Genomic DNA, 19,884 nt, shown 5'->3' with positions numbered 1-19,884 from the left:
TAAAGCAGATTAATTGAACACTGACAGCACTTAGTCAAGTGAGACAAAGTGATACTACACAAGGACTACTTGCAAGTCCTTAGGTACAAACAGCAAATTATTTTATCACATTAGTCCACAAAATCCAGAAGCTAACATCCATTCAGTAAGACCAGATTCAAAAACCAGAATGCAGCTGTTCTACAGCACAGCAGAAATGCAACTGTAAAATACATCACATTAAGGGCACTCTAAGTTATCTAGTAGAGGCTAATATGTCCAAAGAATATAAACTGAGTCCAGAAACACTCTGACTAAAAAAAATATCTCTACTTTTGTTATCATCTGTTTCCTACTAAGTGCTGAAAGCACCTGTTCTGTAATATGAGAATAAAAACAACACAATGCATTTCCAAGTGCTACACTGAGCTCTGCTGCGCAGTTGTTCATTGAAGAACCACATATGTAATGATTCTTGAGAGGTAAAAAACATTTGAGGGGAAAGAGGGGCAAAATATCCCCCACCAAATAAAAATCTGTGCAGCTGAGCAGGTGCACTGAAGGTTAAATGGATGTTGTAGACAACTCTATTCAGGTCCTTAAAAGCATTAATGTTTGAGAAAAATTGGCTTACAGATCAGCTAGCTAAGACTGAAGCATTTAAAGATTAACTCCTTTAAAACTTTAATCACTTCAGGCCTTAACTGTCTAATCTGCAACCCCAGTTGTCTCTTACATCTTATTTAAAAGAAGTAGTGAAATGTCCAAGCATCAGACTTTTTTCTCAGAAAAGATACCTGATACCAAGGTGGCAAAATAAAACTAAGAGATCAGCACTTGAATTTTAAAAGTATTGCTTTTGACTGAATGTGTAATGATTTCCAGAGACTCTGCAGTGGAAATTTTCAGAAGTTTAGGAGTTCTGGAAAACTTTTCCACTTTAAAATCTGGCCTTCTTTTAAATGTCTTCAGTAGAGTGCAACTTTGAAGACAAATGAGCTGGGTTTTGGTGGGGGTTTTTTTTGATAGTTTTTTCTTCCCCATTCTAAGGGTAAAACTCCAACAGAAGTAAATATCAGTTAAGATCTCAGAGGTAGAGCTGTAACTCATAAATCATGCATGTAAAAACGAAGTGGAAATTTGTACAAGACCAACTAGATCAGTCAGAATACAAATACACTTTGAAAATACCATTCCTTATTCTCCTTTTACAAAACTCATGGGGTTTTTTTGTATCTCAGGTTAGTTGGAATTTGAAAGTTGAATCCAGTTTTTCATAAAAGACATATTCTACATCCATTTAAGAGCTCATGTCTGAAGCAAAACAAGGATGCAGAAATGCTGAGCTCCACAGCAAGGGCTGTACAGAAAGGAGGAATAAACTGATTCCAACAACTCCAACTCCTGCTTTAGAAGGAAGCAGGCAACCTTCCAGATCCCAAAGGGATACCTGCAGCCTTTCTTTCTCTCTTCTTAGTCTCATAACTTGTGTATGTGGACTTCAAATGGTTGTATTAAACAGCACTTTTTACCAATTAAAAATAAATTTTATCATTTAAGTCATTATTTGGATAGGTGATTATCTTGTCTAGAAATACATGTTAATTTCTATACTTGACCACACTTGAAATCCAAATTACTGAGCCATGACACTACTGCTAACACCAGCACCAGTTACAATGGGAAATTTCCTTCCCTGCTACTCAGAAACTGCAGAAACACATCATATCCAGTTCCAACTCCAGACAATGTAACTGTTTCTAGGTATGACTTCCCTTGGCCTCATTAAGAGCAGCCTCCCAACACTGAGTAATGCAGGTGAATTAGTTTAGCTAATTTAGCCCTGGGACAAAAATGACTTTACAGTATAACATTACATTCCAAAGCTTCCTCTGATGTGTCACTAATTATGATGTCTAGAAAGTTACACAGTGGAATTAAAACTGCATTAGAAATAAGAAAAATATGCAGAAATGTAAAGCTAACTCATTCAACCAACACACACTCTCCAGCATTCTTTCTACAAGCAAGATCAAGAAGTTAGATTGTCCTAACCTGACACTGCTCTGTATGTCTCAGCTGACTTTACAGGGTTATTTGTACACTTAAGCTGCATCTGAAAAAACTTCTCAGAACCAGACAGACACTGGAGAAGGATACCCAAACATGTTAATTTTAAATATCAGATTGGGGTGTTCTAACTGCATTCTTTCAAAAACCAATGACTGCAATGCTTTTCTGAGCCAAATATTTTATTACCTTCAAGAATGAGCATAAATCTTCCTTTACCCCTCAAAGTCAGCTTACTTCATGGAACTGGAAGAAACTCTGACTTGCATTTGTCTATAAATTGCAGATGGACTGCTATTTGTCAGTAAAATGAAGATGCTCAGATTCTGAACTGAAATTGTTCCTTAAATTTTTCTTGAATAGCCCACAAAAGGTTCTAACAAATGGAAAAAGTGCATTTTATCGCTTCTGAAGTAACACTCAATATATATAGGATATATAACATCAAGAAATATTGTCTCTTATTCACTGTTACATCACACAATTTAACAAATGGTAAAAAAGTCTTCAGCCCCTTAACAGCTACTATAATTATCAATAATCCATTGCAAAAGACTTCAGGTATGTTTCACAGCAATTTGCAGGTGGCTTATTAAACTTTGTTCTGTTTATAACTGAATGCACAAAGTTTAAAGCTGTGAAGTCTTTAGTGAAGTAGCAAATGCAAAAAGATTTTTCTTAATCTCTTTAGGTAATTTCAGGGGATGCAGACAAGTAATAAGAGTAAGAAAACAATGACCAACACCTCCTGACAGCATCATTCCCTCAGCAGAGACTCATGGCTTTCCTCACCACTGACAACCACAAGATATACAATCTATTGAACAAGACAAATTAAAGTACTTGACTTGAATAAAATGGAATAGAGTACACTTCTGTTGAATGCTGGACAATGTGTTTACTCCCAGCTCACGTGTTTGTGACCAGGACACAGTTATCATGCTGCTCACATAAAAACAAACACAGTTTGAATAACTCTTAATCCTTTAATCCAGAACACACATACACCAAATACAACACCCTTCAGTGAAATTCAGACTGCAATCACGTTTTATAATGACTCAATTCTCTATATTTGTGTCAAACTACCAAAACTACAGAATACAGCCAAAGTGAAAGGTGAAATTGAGTCATCATTCCTAGAGAAGATGTTCTCAAAATTCACTCAGTCAAGGGCAGGTCCAGTAGACCCAGTTTGTCCCATGGGCACCTGTTTAGCAAAACTGGGCTCAAAAACAATCACCCTTCAATCCCATCATTAAGCATGAAAAGCTTTGGCCTTTTTCCTTCATGAGAACACAGTGAAGAGAGCTTGACATGTTTTCAGATACAAACCATGCCTTTTTTTTCCCATGTAACAGAAACCATACAGATCTTTCAAGGAAGAGCAAGTACATTTAAGAGGATATTAACTCAAACTTATCATACAACTAAGTACTATTAATAACTATGTCTCTCTTCAGTCTCATATACATTTGTCAACTAATCCATTTTTACCTTTTTCCCCATTTATTTTTCCTGAAGGATTGCCTATTACCCCCTTATTGATATTAAATCTTAAGGTGACAGAACATGGTGACATCACTTCTCTTCTTTCCTTTCCATAAATTAATGTTGATTCTTGTTAGATTAATCCAAAATCTTGAAAAAAATTCCTGCCAACGTCTGACTTTCATAAGCGATTTACTTCAGTACTTGATCTTTTCACTATCTCTAACTCCTCAATCTTCATTAACTAAAATTTTATTTACCACACTTGGAAAGCAGATCAAAACTTGACTGATTTTGCCAACGGGCTGATTTGATGTCGGTAAATTGTCAGATTTTGTTTTATGCGGAAAGTTTAAAGTTTTAATGGCTTGGTCTAATGAGTCATTTGAGAATCAATACAGAAATAATGTTTTGTCCCATTTAAAAAGAAAAACTTTCTTTAGAAAAGTGTTTCTTGTAGTGCTAAAATCCTACAAATTAAATTTAAATGGGAGATAACACCTGGGCACAGATTAAGATTCACTGCTTCAAGAGAAGGTGTGCCTATATATTTTATTTATTTATTTTTCACATCTTCCCAGCTAGTCAGACCCATTGCTCTCTCTGAACAAGGTCAGGAAGATCTAAGATTTAGATCTGTGGCACAGAGTAAATCTCACCATGACTCAGCCTCTGGGTTTGTTTGAGGCACAATGAACCCTCCTGGCTGAACCTTGGAGCTTCCCCATTTCAGCAGAGCTCGGCATTGCCAAACCTGGGGTTATGCAAGTGCACCAAGAGGCTGCAATTCCCCATCACAGGGGGGAGAAATCCTGCTCACCCCAAAGAGCAGGGCATGGCAAGGCCTGAAAGGCCAGGCTGGGGCTGAAAGGAAACCCCAGAGGAGGAGAAAAGGAGCGCGCGGCTGCGTGTGCCAGCTCAGGAGCGAATTCACCTCTCAGGGAGGGAGCAGCCAAGCCCAGTCCCCCTCCTGTCCTTCATGAGGGCACAGCACGTGGCAGTGGCACAGAGCAAGGAGCTGAACACTGCCTGAAAGGTGCCACGCTGGGAAAAGCCTGCTCTGTTGGCCGTATCTGTGCAATAAACGCAGTGAAGAGTTGGTGTCCTTGTCCTCTGCAGCTGACTGTGCCCCACAGTAAAGACTCCTATTGCAACATTTCCTAGAGCTCATCTCCTCCCATAGCTCATCCTGTCCCAGAAGTTGCTCAGTTCACACCAGTAAAAGTTTCACTCTGACTTCTCAGAAACCACATTTCAGAATATGACCACAGTCCTTCCTTTCTCTTCAGGATTTTGAGAGACAAGATGTTGAGTGAATCCCTGATCCACCTTTTCATTGCATCCCACAAGAAGAGACCAAGGAAGGAAAAAAAGCAGCACCTTGGGAATTCCCTGTTTAAAATAGATCCCTGCACCATTTTAATAAATCTAGTTTATTGGGATATTATATTTTTAAATCTACATTATACAAATATGTAATTATTTGAACATCTCAATGAGAAGTCATCTGCCATCTCAAGGCTGCTCAGTAAACAAAGCACAAATAAGCATTTCTTTTAAACACACAGTTTATAAATCTGCAGCAGACAGTTTCTATATTTGAGGAATATTTACTTAGCTGTGCATACCAGAATAAATTATCTTCTGTTAGCCAAAATTGTTATTCTTAAACCTATAATCTATCCCCTGTGCTCACTAATTTCTACCCATGCCCTGTTGGGTTAAACAATACAGATCATTACATGAAGGTAGATTTATCTTCCAAATGCACACAAAAGAAATTCTAAAACTTGCAAAATGTAATGCAAACTTACCAACTCTATTCCCTGTGGAAAAGGAGTGTCTTCCCAGTCCTTCTGGGGAAATCTTTGTATTATTTTCCCCAAACCTTCTGTTGGTCCTGCTGAAAGATAAAATTCAATTACTTTAAGGCAAACTGGTGGAACTGAAATCACCATACATTTGAGAATATTTTCCAAATACACCCAATATTATTAAGCTTTTCACCACAAGAGGCAGAACACACTCCTCAAATGTGTCTTGCAACTCATATAATAAATAAAATCTTAACATTTTCCAGCAGTAACACCAGGAATCACTACATGAAACGAAGATACAAGCTGCTTCCAGCCTCTACCTCTCATGTTTTCAAAATGATGATGATTATTGATAATTTTGGTCTCTTTCTATAAACAGCAGTGAGTTTAATATCATGGATAATGTGACATTTAAAAAAGAAAGCAATAGTTTCTCAAGAAGCAGTCTTCCAAGAGAAGCCTATATCTATAGATTAACATAAATCTGCAGATTAGAACCCCACATGATTAATCCAGGACACAGTAACTCTGGGCCAGTATTTCTCACTGATTTCCTTGCACAAGTCAGCAGTGGTTTTCCACACACAAAGATGTGAAGAAAAGCTGGTAATTTCTGGTAACTTTTCTGATGCAACTCTCTTTTTTTACATGTTCCTTTTTTTGGAAGCAACAGTGCTATAGATCAATTTTGGAAACACCACAAATACCCCACAATTGTAGCACTGCGTCATCCTGAAGGGCCCAGGAATGCACATACAAACAGCAGTTTTGTTCTTCACCTTCTGAAATCCTGCAGGAAATCCTGGAAAAACCTTTCCCTGATATCCAACCTAACCTCCCCTGACTCAGCTTGAGGCCATTCCATCAGTTCTGCTGCTGTTCACCAGAGAGGAGATTATGAAGAAGCTGTAACTTCAACGGCCCCATGTCCCTTTCCACAGGGCTCCTCTCCAGGGTGTCTCATTCTTCAGTCTGTCCATACATCAATGACAAAACTGAAATTTGCAATCATTTAAAATACCTTTTAATAGCCGACCTGTCCTATCTAATTGAATAATCTTTTCTGTAAAGTGCTATCACAAAATGTTGAGATTAGGCATTAAAATTGTTAAATATTTTCTTGTCAAAGACAATCTTCTCAAAGCTGTACTCTGATATTATGAAGCAGTCCAATTGATGTATTAGTAGTAGCAGTCCATATGTGCTGCCTCCTCTGCAGACACCCAGGCAGCAGCAGTGAATACATTACTCTCCTGGCTTTACCATAAAAAACCATTTCAGTCTGACACAACTCAAGTCTGCTAGCATAAATCAGTGTTACAGTGAAAAGAAAATAGGCTTCCTCTAAGCTTCCTGCTAATTTACAGTTTGAGTTTGCTGCTATCTTAAAACCCACAAAACATCTTACAAGACATTAAGGCAGAACAATCTGGTGGGTTAGTAGGAAGAATTTTCTTCAGTTTGTGCATATTTACACTTAACATTCTGTGACTGTTCCTTGGGAATAATCTCAGAGCAGATGTTCTTGGTGCAATGGCCATACAAACTACAAGGAGTGAAAGTCCCAAAAGCAATCTGAGCCCCAAGGTAGCACACAGTGTGACTGCCAAGGGCAGCCTGCTGGTGGACTGCAGTCACACAGGGTCAGCTGGGAGCTCTGTGCATGGGGTCAGCAAGTAAAAGCCAAGGAAGTATCACATACTAGAGGAGCTGCAGAAATGCTCAGAAGGCAGAGCCAGGATGTGCCAGAGCCTGAGGAACACATACAAACATGGCTCCAGCTGCAGTTTGTGTAAGGGAAAGGAATTCTGTTAGACTGCAATAACTGAACAGGGTCACCAGTCACTGATCCACTGTTAAGTGTTCCCCTCATGTACTCTACCAAAGCATTTCCATTCCTTTCTGCACACAGTGGCAGTGACTGTGGAGTAGGTGACTGCACAAAGGGGCTGCTCCTTCCCTGACTCAGGGTCAGAACTTCTCCCCTTGCTGAGATAAAGCCTCAAATTACCACATTATCTGCTTATCCTAAGTCATATCTCTGTCAAATCTCTTCTTCCTCCAGTTCTAGGGCTGGCAGGTGGCACAAAGAGACAGCAAAAAATGCACCCAAGGCAGGGGTGAGCACAAACACCCTCCAGGCAGAGCCCAGCCTGAAGAAAGGGCAGAAGGACTGAGCTGAACAGAGCTACCCAGACTCCTGGAAAAGGAAGTACCAGAGAGTCACAGCAGCAAACAGTCCCTGCTATGTATATGCTCCCCAAGTTTCTCTGTGGGAACACCGGTGACTTTTCTAAATTCTGCATTCAGCTTACAAGAGACTGAGACCTCTGACACTACCAACTACAATTATAAATAATGATATCCAGGAAAGTAGCTCAAAACTTCTTCTGCTTCCTCATGTCCTGAAGCTATCAATCCTTCTAGTTCTCCTTTTACTTGACTGCTACAAAGACTCTCCCTACATTACAGAATAGAAAGCTCTTGATTCAGAATTGAGAGATGTACACTTTCTTTTAGAAGTTTTTAATAGTTTCTCCTTTATGTCAAAAGCTTATCAGGTTTTTTAGGTGGCTTTCCTTAGAAGGCCACAAATGCTGGCCACAAGTGTTAGAGTTTCCTGCGTGCAATTCCATTTTGCTTTCAAGAAGGATTCTAAACCTCCATAGGCATTTCCCTGAAGAAAATGATGTGCTGCTGAGTATTTTCAGAAAGCCACACTAACTTCTCATTCTGCCTGAGCTTGCACTTCAGGTCACCTCTGGGACCAAAGAGAAGCCACTCCACACCTCCCAGGGAGCAGCTCCCTCCAAGAGGTGCAGCACCAGGTCCCTCCTTGTGTCCCCAGACCCAGCCTGTCTCCACTGCTGGGAAAACACTTGGAAACCAAAAACATTTTTTATCTACCTCTAGTTCAGGCCCAACTGATTTGGTACCTGAGTTCTCAAATAACTTAGATAAGGACCCTCCTTCAGAACAGCTCACAGAAGCCTCACAAACACTCCAGGTATTAAACAGACAAACTTCAGGCCCACAGCAGTAAAGCTGAATCTTCAGGAAACCATTGCCTTAAATACAGAGAAAGACTAACATTTTCAAAAAGTTCATGGAACAGTACACAAAGGATGTATCACAGATATGCAGCATTTTAAAGGGGGAAAAAAAGGGAAGTGTGTTCAAGATATGAGCATTAGAAAAGTATTCACATCCATCAGATATGAGTAAAAAAATAAAAACAAAACACCAACAGAAAGAGCACTGTTAATCCTTCAACAGAAAGGTCCTGTGATACAGATTTGTAAATCTACTTATAATGCATAAAATCTAACTATTTCACATGATTTCTTAAGTTGAATACAATACAGATAGGTAGGAAACACTCTTTCCATCCCACTAAAATTTGGTTTGGCTTAGGGGGGGATTGTTGGCTTTGCTTTTTTAAATGAATCTGCACTCCTTCAAAATTAGGGCAATTCTTCACAATCTCAGTGTTTTCTATGTTTGCAATCACAAGGCAGAATTCATTATAATTTGATACATTTGAAAAATAAATAAAATTATTCTTTTCAATTGCAAAAGTTACTGAACTGCAAGTTGCCTTCCTTGGGAAAGGTTTAGACCCAGAGCACTTGAAAGGATCTCCTGTGCAAGAGAAGACCCAGCAGCTGCAGTTCCTTTAATAACAAGCCCAGTCCAGTACCATATGCTCACCACATTTCCCCAACACTTCATACTGCAATTACTGTTGATTCTCTGTTGACATTTTTCAATACAATCAGCAAAATAACAGCAGAATTACAGTAAGTCCCTAAATCCCATGGTTTGGGGTAAGGGGGTGTGGACACTATCTGCCTTCAGCTGACTTTTATTAAATCATCCAACTTTCAGCAGAGCAGTTGTCTCTGAAGATAACAGATTATTCAAGAGGTGGCTGCAACTCAACACCCAAGTGAATTTGCATTCTTGACTGCTTTAGCACAACAGGAAGAAACAGAAAAATATCAGGTCATGGGATTTCAACAACTATCATTTGTTTCAATATATGCTACTGATAACCACTGACAACTTTGCAAAAATATTGAAATCACATGAGGAAAAAAATTATAAAGGTGATTCAGATTTTCCCATTTAATAACTTGACATTTTGACCACATTCCCTTGAATCTGCATCTAGTCTTCTTTCAAGCCCCTTTTAGTAATTCTTAACACTCAAAGGACATTCCCTCAGTATTCTGGTGAAATTCCTGTTAACTAAAGTTAATTAAACAAATGTCACACCACATTAAAAACACGCACACAGTGAACATCAGTAGCAGCCTCCTCAGTTTGGGCCTGATAGTATCTGCTCTACAGACCTACCAAGATTTCAGAGGTTTTAAGAACATTAGGAAGATTTTCTTCATGGAAGGGGTGGTTAGAAACTGGAATAGGTCACCCAGGGAGGTGGTAGGGTCAGCATCCCTGGATGTGGCACTCAGTGCCATGGTCTGCTCGGCACTGTGGTGTTGGGTCACAGGTTGGACTTGATGATCTCAAAGGTCTTTTCCAATCTAAATGCTTCTGTGAACTGATTAACTCATTAACACTCATTAACACTGACACCTTGTTTCTGAAATGGAAAAATAGTTCATGGCAGTGTCAATTCAGTTCAGAGAGCCACAGCCACCAGGAAGAGCCCCTGTATCAGCAATGAAAGAATGTTTGTTTTTTGGTGTCCTTTTGAATAACCTGCAAGCTGCCCAAAACCATGGGTGGAAAAACCATCATCAAGACATGGTGGAAAGCCCATGGCTAGCACTGCTCTCTGAATTCAGAGCAGTCAGACAGAAGCTTCTGGAGGTTTTTGAACCACTTCAACTCAGATGCACTCCAGACATCACTCAGACAACAATCTACTAAATGCAGTATTTGTGTGTGCACAGAGCACAACTGCACATTAACAGCATGGTCCACGTAAAACAGAAATTGCTCTCATTATTAATTATATATACAACACATGCCTGGCAGTAACAAGAGATATTTCTAACAGAACTACTGCCATTATTATTACTGTTGTTATTAAACACTCATATTGTTATCTTAATGGTCATTTGTCACCATCATATTTTCTGGAAAAATCCCCTTGCCCAGGATTCTTCTCTTGGGAAGCTGAGAAGCCTCAGAGAAAAAGGAAAATAATATTATCTCATTTGCTTCTCCTGTGTTTTGCTGCTTTGGAATGTGTTTGGAGATTGTTTATCCAACAGGTGATTGTTTCATTGGTTTCTGGTGTGAGTTGTTTTCACTCATTGGCCAATCAGTGCCAAGCTGTGTCAGGACTCTGGAAGGAGTCACAATTTTTCATTAGTATCTTTTAGCTTCTCTAAGCATCCTTTCTGTATTCTTTAGTATAGCATTCTTTAATACAATATAGCATCATAAAATAAAAAATTAGCCTTCTAAGAACATGGAGTCAGATGCATCATTCCTTCCTGCTACAGGGAACCCTGCAAATACAAGGCTCATTCTTACAAAAGCAAAGCTATTCCTGTATTTCAACTGAATTGCAATTTTTTTCTTTCATTTTGATGTAAAGTTTTGTTGCGTAAAGTGAAGTACAAAAGTTGTGAAAACATTGCAGCCATTTTTCAGAATTGTAATTTGGCACCTACAGCAATGAACTGCATTTTCATTTTCACTAAAGGTGCCAGATTAAAAAAATCATTATCATCCTCATCCAATAGTTATGCTGCCTTTAAGAGGGCTTAACTCCTTAATCCATTAAGAATCACAGTTGACCACAAAATAAATTAGGCTTCAAATTATCAGATGTATATTCTTGCCCATGTATAGTACACACACCAAGTGAATTGCCAAGACCAAACCCCAAATTTCAGCCTCCAAGAATTCTGAACAAGCAGCCTATACCTTAAGCTACTAAGGGACAAGCAACTTTTCTTCCCAGCTAACTTCCTCTCATCTGCCCTCTTTATCCTTCTCCTTTTCCCATCTTTTTCTTTAAACAGTACAAACATGCAACACATTAAAATTCTGGCATAATTTGCTGGTTCCTGAACCCTAGTCCCCTAAACTCCCTTCTTATATAAATCTTTCCCCATGAAAGGTCACATGCCATCTCTTGCTCGCCCTTGAAATTCCAGAAGCAAGCTGTTCATGTAACTTACATTCCAAATTAATGAGGACTGTGATACACTCTGTCTTTTCACTCACAAACCCCTGATAAAAATGCATCTGAGCACCAAGTATTGTTAACATGCAAAGCTTTGAGTGGAAGCACTTTGGTGATCTGTTACAAAAGGTATCATTTCCAGGCCTGAAGTAGAAACAACACATCACAAGAACATCAGTTATGCCACGGAAAAATTTTTTAAATGACCACTGTAGATGTAAATGTGATGTAAAGGTAAGAAATAATTTCAGTTATTCAGAATACAACTTTACATGTTCAGAGTTAGGAACACACTGTCAGTGTGAAAGAGGCACAGGCAGGTGGCAGAGCACAGAACCTCTGAACCTTTTCAAAACAGGACCCAGGGCTAAAGACATCACTAAAATCTGCTCTGAAGTAAAATTCTTTTTATAGCTAGGTTCTTAACTTGAACCTTGCAGGAGTTTTAAACTATTCAAGATTCTTATCACTTTAGGTGTTTTGGAAATGCTTTTCATGGAAGCATGAAGATAACTCATGTTCCATCTTGGAAAGAGAAAGGTACCTGAGGCCTCCCTGTACCTTCATAAACATTACTACAGAAATCTTGATGCCAGAAGACAGAAAATACTACAGAAGATATGCCCATTTTAACTCAGTCCCTACACAGAAGGCAGTGCTGAAACAAAAGGGAACAAGAAGCCAAAGGAGAGCTAAAATTAAACACCTATAAAGAAAAAAGTTTCTTTGATAGGCCTAAAATACATGAAATTCTGAAAAAAATCTGTCCAACCCCACCAGCACACCACAGACCATGTGCATCTTTAAAGTCTGGACATGGAAGTTTACCTTAAGAGCATTTAATTCCGATTTATTCAAGAGAGTAAAGACTTCATTGCAGCCTATTGTCACTAAAGTTAGACAAAATGCTGGCACACTTAGGAATGAAAACAGACTTCCCACCACGACCAAGGACACTCTTTGTACAACTGGCACAGCTCAGAGTCAGTTTTTCTGAACCAGGTCAAAGAGATGCACACAACAATCCAACAATCCTGGGAATCTGAACAACAGCCATTCTGCAGGCTGGCAGTATCATCAAGGATGCAGCAAATAACGGGATAAGGCAACCCTCAGGCTCTTTTCTTTGTAAACAGGAAAAATTTGCTGAACTTAGCAGAGAAAAAAAAAAGTAGCATTTCAATCTTCCTCCAAATGTACTGGCACTGCAGTCAGGACTACCTGAAATACTTGGGATGGTCCAAAACCCTGAATGTCTTGGTATTTGATTTTTGTACTTTTGTCATTTGCAGAGCACAAAGAAAGGGATGTACAAGAAACAAGCTCAATCATTACCACCCAAACCATAGACTGGCATCTTACTTGCAGGCTCATCCTCCCCACTATTGCAACAGATATTCCTCTAGGCAGGCCAACATTTTCCTTTCTCCTGGCTATCAAAAATCACTTCTGTGATTTGTAAATAAAGGAGGGAAAATATTCTAGCTTGTATTCTAATTAAGGTAAAGTGGGAATATGGCAAAACATGCCATATCTCATTCCACTAAATCCACTAAAGTTGGTGTTTTTCTGAAGGGAGGTTAGCCACTGGTACTCTAAAATAGATCTTGTAGGGGAAATTCATATTTAGGGATGAACTTCGTGCACTGAAATTGTATCAGTGCCAAGTGAAATGAAAACAGATAAATATCATAAAAAGCAGAAGAGGAAGGAAATGGAGGAAAGGGAAGCAGAATGAGGAATGAATAGGGATGTTACAATCAGCACCACAGGTTAGAGGCCCATTGAGCTGCAGCAGCAGTGTCCCTCTAACCAGGGATTTGGTCAGCCAAGCCTCCCCCAGCATCCAACCCTTGTGAAGAAACGTGCCCAATGCCACAAACTCAGTACTATCCTTGGAAAACTGTCCTGCAAAGTGCTGCCTCATGCTGAAGGCCACTTCTGAGAACAAAACCTCAGTGACCAGTGGCAATGAACTCACTGGCACTTTGCAGAGCTCTGTAAAATGTGACAACGTGACTTGGCTGCTATCGCATCTCTCGTCTTTAAGAACCCGAGTGGGAACTCCTGCACAGGCACGAGCTGTCCTTTGAAAAGCTTTTCTGGCCTTCACCTGTGGAAGTGCCAGCTGCTCCTGAAGAGCCATTTTCATACCAACATTCCCCACCTTTCAGCAGGATTCCAACTCCCACAATATTTTATCTAGAAAAGTTACTGATACAATGAATGCAGCCTGGCTGGAACAGCTGCACCTCAGGACTCTTCCTTCCAGACAGAAGTTTGGGACATAACACACTCCTGGACAAACATTGTAGTTTTGCTGGGTGGACAGTGCTTTTGCAAAAGCCGTAAAAAAATAACAGACAAGAAAACAACAATGAATGTTAAATTTTCAAATAACTCCCTACTCAACAGTTGGCATAATATTCAAGAAATTTGAAAAAGGCTTGGGCAGCTTGCAGGGAGAAAGTTTCCTGATCATCAACAACTCCCCTTCTTGTTTGCAAACAAATCACTTTTGCCAGCTTCTGCACAGGAAGAGAAGATCAGACTTCAAATAAACACTCTATATTAAACAGTCTTTTGAACACACCAAACTGAAAAAGACTTCCCAACTGTCTTCGAGAAAATATTTGTTATTTATTTTCAAGGAAGGGATAAGAATCAGGATGCCAAAACCATACTCAGCTTTGTACTCTGAATTAATGTCTTAAATGTTTAAAAAAAATTAGGCAGCTTCTCAATTCTAACAAATTACATTTACTTGCCTAGCTTTAAAATAACCCTGTCCTATTTACTAAATATGATTACTCTTTTCATTAAGTTATCTTCCTTCTGCAACCATCCTTTGGAATTATTTTAACTGATACACCAAATTAATTTTAAAAAAGCTCCACTTTGAAATTTCCTGAACATAAGTGTAAGGTTCTAATTTTACCAAAACAATTCTACATTTTCAATATTGTTATTTCAACATTTTAATCAGCACCCATTTCAGCATACAACATTTCAATACATTTTAAAAACAGCCTGTGCAAATATCTCTTACATACCTTTTTTTACTTTTTGTATGGTTGGTTTTTTTAACCAAACACAGATGGCAAGGTTAGAATCAGATTTCAGATATTTACACTCCAGAGATGTAAGTAGCTGTTACTGTAATCTGATTTTGTGGAGTATAAAGGAAAGTTATGCATACTCTAAAATTCAGCAATGAAACAACTTCATGAAAAGGTTTTCTACATTTTCTCTTAAAGAAGTCTGTTCATGTGCTAAAACTTACTTTTCTAGATCACTTTATAGGACTAGAATAGGTAAAGAAGTCTATGTGTAACAGTTCTTCTGTATCAGTATTTACTTACAGGATTCCTAAATATGAAGATTCAGGTCTAAATGCAATACTAAAAACATAAGTTTGCAATGTAAGTTTGTAATGTTTGCAATGTAACTTACGTAAAACATAAGTTTGCAATGCAATACTTAAAACATAAAGATGTTGAAACACTTGGTTTACTATTTAAGTACAGTCATGTTTTATCTTCTACTATGGTTTGGGGTTTTTTCCTATTATGTAATTTTTTTTTCCAAGGAGCAGAGCATACAGAGATAATCTGGGGCCATGGGGTAGGAATCCCACATTTATCATTTTACTGACTCTACATTATTTGTTCAGATACACGAAATAGCTTCTGGAAGTGTCTAATCACGTTTGGTTCTAGCCAGAAAAAGTCATAATTAGATCTATGTGAGGCACAATACAGATAAAAATACTAAACAAAATTCTGGCACATTCAACTGAATATGGAAATATGCTACTGTGCTCTATTGAAAATGTTAATAATATGGTTTAGGGGTTTTTGCAATTCTCCTCCTCACTCACACTTGTGTGAACACTGATAAACAAGAGATTCCTTCTTATGACATCCTGGGGGAAAATGAGAGTGACATGACAAAGTAAAAAAAGAAATTATGCTCAAAGTAATTTCATTTGAAGTGCCATCCACAGTACCATAATAAATTATTCATTTGGAAAAGCCATATATCTGATCAGGAAATTAAAATGTTAATAAGCCTTTCCAGGGCCTACAGAATATAGCAAAATTGCAGACTAAATCCTCTACAAAAAGCCTGAAGAAGCTTCCTAATACTGTGGGGTTCTATTTGCATTTTAACAAGTGCTCAATAAGAATTTCAATTAAGGGGGGGATAAAAAAAGTCAAAAATCAAAGTAATAAAAATACAAAAAAAAAAAAATTAAAAAGAACCTGGATGAGGAGAGGAAGAAAAAGTCACACTGTGAGCACCAAGCTACTGATGCCTGAATTCCTAAAGTCTCGATCCCTCCCAGAACCTCAGTCCATGGCTGTGATCAATTTTTCCTGTCCCTGCAGCACCTGCTCCACAGCAGCACCAGTGTTATTGCACTGTAGGCTTTTAATACCTGCATAGTTCTGCTGCTGGCTCTTCCTTCTCCCCAAAAACCCATCCGAGCTCAGTGCTCTCAGCACCTCCTGCCCCTGAGCTTTCTGCTCCAACAGGATCTCTTCACCCTCCCCAGCTGCTTTCCCAAGGAAGGGAGGTTTCTGTAGCACACTGGGTCAGTCCACAGCTTCTCTCCACTCCCTTCAGCTCTCTGCCATCAACACACTCACAAGAAAGCAGGAACACAAATCATTAAATACATCACTCAGTTGCTATTCAGTTCAAGCCATCATGACACTTATTATTCTATTATTTATTCTAAGATTAGAGTAGGGAAAAATTTTACAGAGACAGGGTCTCGAGTTCAACAAGTTCTTCCAAAAGTGATGCATAGGCTAACTCAAAAAAAAAAAATTTTAGATATGGTCTGTTTGGGAGAGTAATTAAGTAGTAGGTGGGTATATAAGGTGGAATAACCATACACCAAGTTTGGGGCTGGATCTTGTGTTGTAAAAGATGTGTAAACTCCTGGACAAAGATATTTTTTGAAGGCAAACAATAAGACTTCCCCTGAAGCTCCCATTTGTATCCAGTGGTCTGAACAAGTGGTTGCCTTTGAGGGAGAGAGTCACAGAGTTCAAATTCAGGCAAAAAGTAAAGAGCTCTGAAATGAAATATCTCATAAAAATGATTGGAAATACCATTCTGAAAGGAAAGACAAGGTCTTCATGCCAATTGTATCTCAAAATAAAAAGTGGAGGGAATGACAAGCAAATGGGTTCTCAAAAGCTGTGTGAAATTACACACTTTCCCTGTTAACAAGTACTAAGTAGAACACAAATATTTTTTGCTTGAAAAATTACAGCAGTTTGTATAACATCATTTAGACCCTGTCAGAAGGACTTCAAGTAAACACTCGGATTGCAAGAACAAATCTTATCCCTACTACATTCTACATCTGAAAAAAGATCAAATTAGACTACCAGTGTGAACTATCACCTGAAAATTCTGCTGATGAGAAAAACTGTCACTGTACAAGACCAAATGTGCCTTCTCAAGCGTTGACTTGTTTCAAAGGCACCAGAGAGTCGGATCTATCTAATTAACAGGGAATGCAATGTCGCAAAAGAGTAAGCAAAGCACTTCCCAGAGCTGGCTGATAACTGCATTTCAACCTAGGGCTCACCAACACACAGACCCATGAGAAGTGAGCAGAGAGGACAGTTCTGAGAGACAAAAGGACAGCTCTGGAAAGATATTTCCATTCCACGAGGAAAAGCAAGCACAGCACCAGAAGACAGCTCTAGCTATGCCAAGTTCACATATTTGCAGCAGAAGATCTGAACTCGATTTTTGAAGACTAATCTTTGCTACACAGCAGACATCATTTTTCCTGTTTTAAACTGAACATACACAACCCCAAGCACAAACACAGGGCAGAGAATGGACTGAGAGCAGCCCTGAGGAGAAAGGACTTGGGAGTGTTGCTTGATGGGAAGCTCAGCATGACCCAGCAATGTGCACTTGCAGCCCAGAGAGCCAAATGCGTCCTGGGCTGCATTAAAAGGAGAGTGGACAGCAGGTGACAGGGGGTCAATCTGCTCCTCTCTTCTGCTCTCCTGAGATCCCAGCAGGAACCCAGCATTCAGCTCTGGGGCTCTCAGCATAAGGACATGGACCTGTTGGGGTGAGTCCGGTGGTCACAAAGCTGCTCCAAGGGCTGGAGCACCTCTCCTATGGAGACAGAGTTGGGGCTGGTCAGCCTGGAGAAGAGAAGGCTCCAGGAAGACCTTGCAGCACCTTCCAGTACCCCAGGGGGCTACAAGAGAGCTGGAGAGGGACCTTTAACAAGGGCATGTAGTGACAGGACATGGGGGAATGGCCTTAAACTGAAAGAGAGTGAGTTTCAATTAGATATTAGGAAGAAATTCTTTACTGTGAGGATGCTTCTCTGGAAGAGAACCCTCTGTGGAGAGTTGTCCATGGATGGGTTCAAGGGCAGGCTGCATGGGACTTGGAGAAAGCTGGTCTAGTGGAAGGTATCCCTATCTATGGGGGAGGTATTGGAAATAGACAACCTTTAAGGTCTCTTCCAACTCAAACCATTCTAGGATCCTATGACTTAAGGAGAGTCAAGGGGAAGGAATGCAAGAAGGCACTGTTTTAAATCTAGAAAGTACCAGAAGCAAAAATGTAAGGTTCAGATTTAATATGCAGTGCTTAGGTGCTCATAAGTAGGAAGGAACTGTAAGATAACATCCCTCAGCTTTCATTTTCCCCAAATTAGCTTGACCTTACAAACTCTAATGGGTGGGATCCTTTTAGTTAAATTGCACCAGCACATGCACACACAGACCCAACAGTGGTTACTGAATTTGGTCTATGTTACAGGAACATAATCGTATCAGCTTCAGGTCTGAAACATTTTACTTCTGGTAACTTTATATAAAAGAGCAGCATCTGTATTTACCACTACAGTTCCTATAAAACAAAGCTTTATTTCCAAATCTCACAATGACAGCTGCCATGTTGACTGGGGTGCTTCATTAGTGTGATGTAAAATACCTGTCCCACACCAACTGCAGATGCAGCCCTGAACCTCAGGGCAGAAAACTGGGTGTGATCCAGCAGTGGCCACATCATGAGGTGTAAGAAAAAGTGTCCATGAGGCTCTTCTGCCACAGGTGACTCACAGAGACAAAAGCTAATAGCCCATCACTTCCACTTTTTTTTTTTGCCTACTAAATACATAATTATCTTGGACCATCATATCTAAAGAGAAAGTTTAATTTTCAAGTTTTTGACTACTAATTGTTCTTCAACCCAACAGCTGCTCTCAAATGACATTTTCCTTCTGCCAGATGTCAGAACACAAAATTAATGTTTCAACTTGTAAAATACTTTCCATCATAGTATCACAACACTTCTATCCAAAGACAGATGACCTGTCAGAACAGGGACATCCTCATTTTGTACTCAGTGAAAGATTAATTACTGAACACCAAAAGTGACAGCACTACAGCTACTTACATCCAACTGCACTATTTCCACTAAGGGTTTAAGTGTCTGTGTCCCCACTCAGATAAACTCTTACAAAACCCATTTTTATTAATTAGTACTATACAGAAAACCATTCTTGCCACAAGCTGCTCTCAACTGCAGCCTAATAACAGAGCTTCTTTAACATATAATTCTCTTTAGTTTTGTGGTTTTCTTATGTAGGCCTCATATAGAAGATGCAGAAGAATTCAGTGTTACGACAGGCACTGCATGGTGATTCTCCAGTAACATTCCTGGTTATGCAGTAGTTCTGAAGAAAACATCAGCCAGGAACACTCTTAAATGTCTCTGAAGTCCTACCAGGATGTAAATTAAATGAATCCTAATATGAATCCTAACTCATAGCCTCACAATTCTTGACACAGAATAAGGCAAACTACTGGGTCCGAAACAGTCTTTACACTCCACACATAACATCAGGGAACAATAGAGATGGAATAACTCTACAGGAAGGTTACAGATCAAGAACCAGAACCTAAGCAGTGTTCATGAAGTGCTGAATACCTTGTCACCTGAGTCTGGAGAACATTCTAACATACAGTAAGAAATGCATTCAACCACTCTCGAAAAATAAGGCACATAAATACACATGAAAGACCACAAGAGTAAGCAAGGTCTTGAATTTTCTCTACTCTTTCACACAAAACATAAATAGCAGAGGGTCTAAATATCAACATTTTCTCACCTATATAAAAAGAAATGGATAACCAGTGACATACACAGTCTTTCCTTGGGCTAGAAAGATTTGCAACAGTGGAACCAGAACATCAATATGGCCAGACACCCTGATGTAATTGGGAGCATATCCAAGAACATTTGGCTGAGAACTCATTAAGGAGCAGAAGAACCTCCAGTTGCTGTAGGAAGAAAAACAGA

General features: G+C 39.3%; 1 protein-coding gene across 7 annotated transcripts in view; it reads right to left on the bottom strand.

Moving 5' to 3' along the window:
• Positions 1-19,884, bottom strand: part of SBF2 (SET binding factor 2) — a 233,506-nt gene that overhangs the window by 182,554 nt on the left and 31,068 nt on the right. For 4 of the 7 annotated variants that reach the window (XM_030949213.1, XM_030949215.1, XM_030949217.1 and 1 more), the window contains exon 2: positions 5,355-5,443. In XM_030949213.1, the coding sequence (XP_030805073.1) occupies positions 5,355-5,443 (89 nt within the window). The remainder of the gene's footprint in view (positions 1-5,354; positions 5,444-19,884) is intronic. The other 3 variants (XM_030949214.1, XM_030949216.1, XM_030949218.1) reach the window with 1 other exon arrangement.

The sequence above is a fragment of the Camarhynchus parvulus genome, chromosome 5 (assembly GCF_901933205.1).
Source record: "Camarhynchus parvulus chromosome 5, STF_HiC, whole genome shotgun sequence".
NCBI lineage: Eukaryota > Metazoa > Chordata > Aves > Passeriformes > Thraupidae > Camarhynchus > Camarhynchus parvulus.
This window is presented reverse-complemented; position numbering and strand designations above follow the sequence as displayed.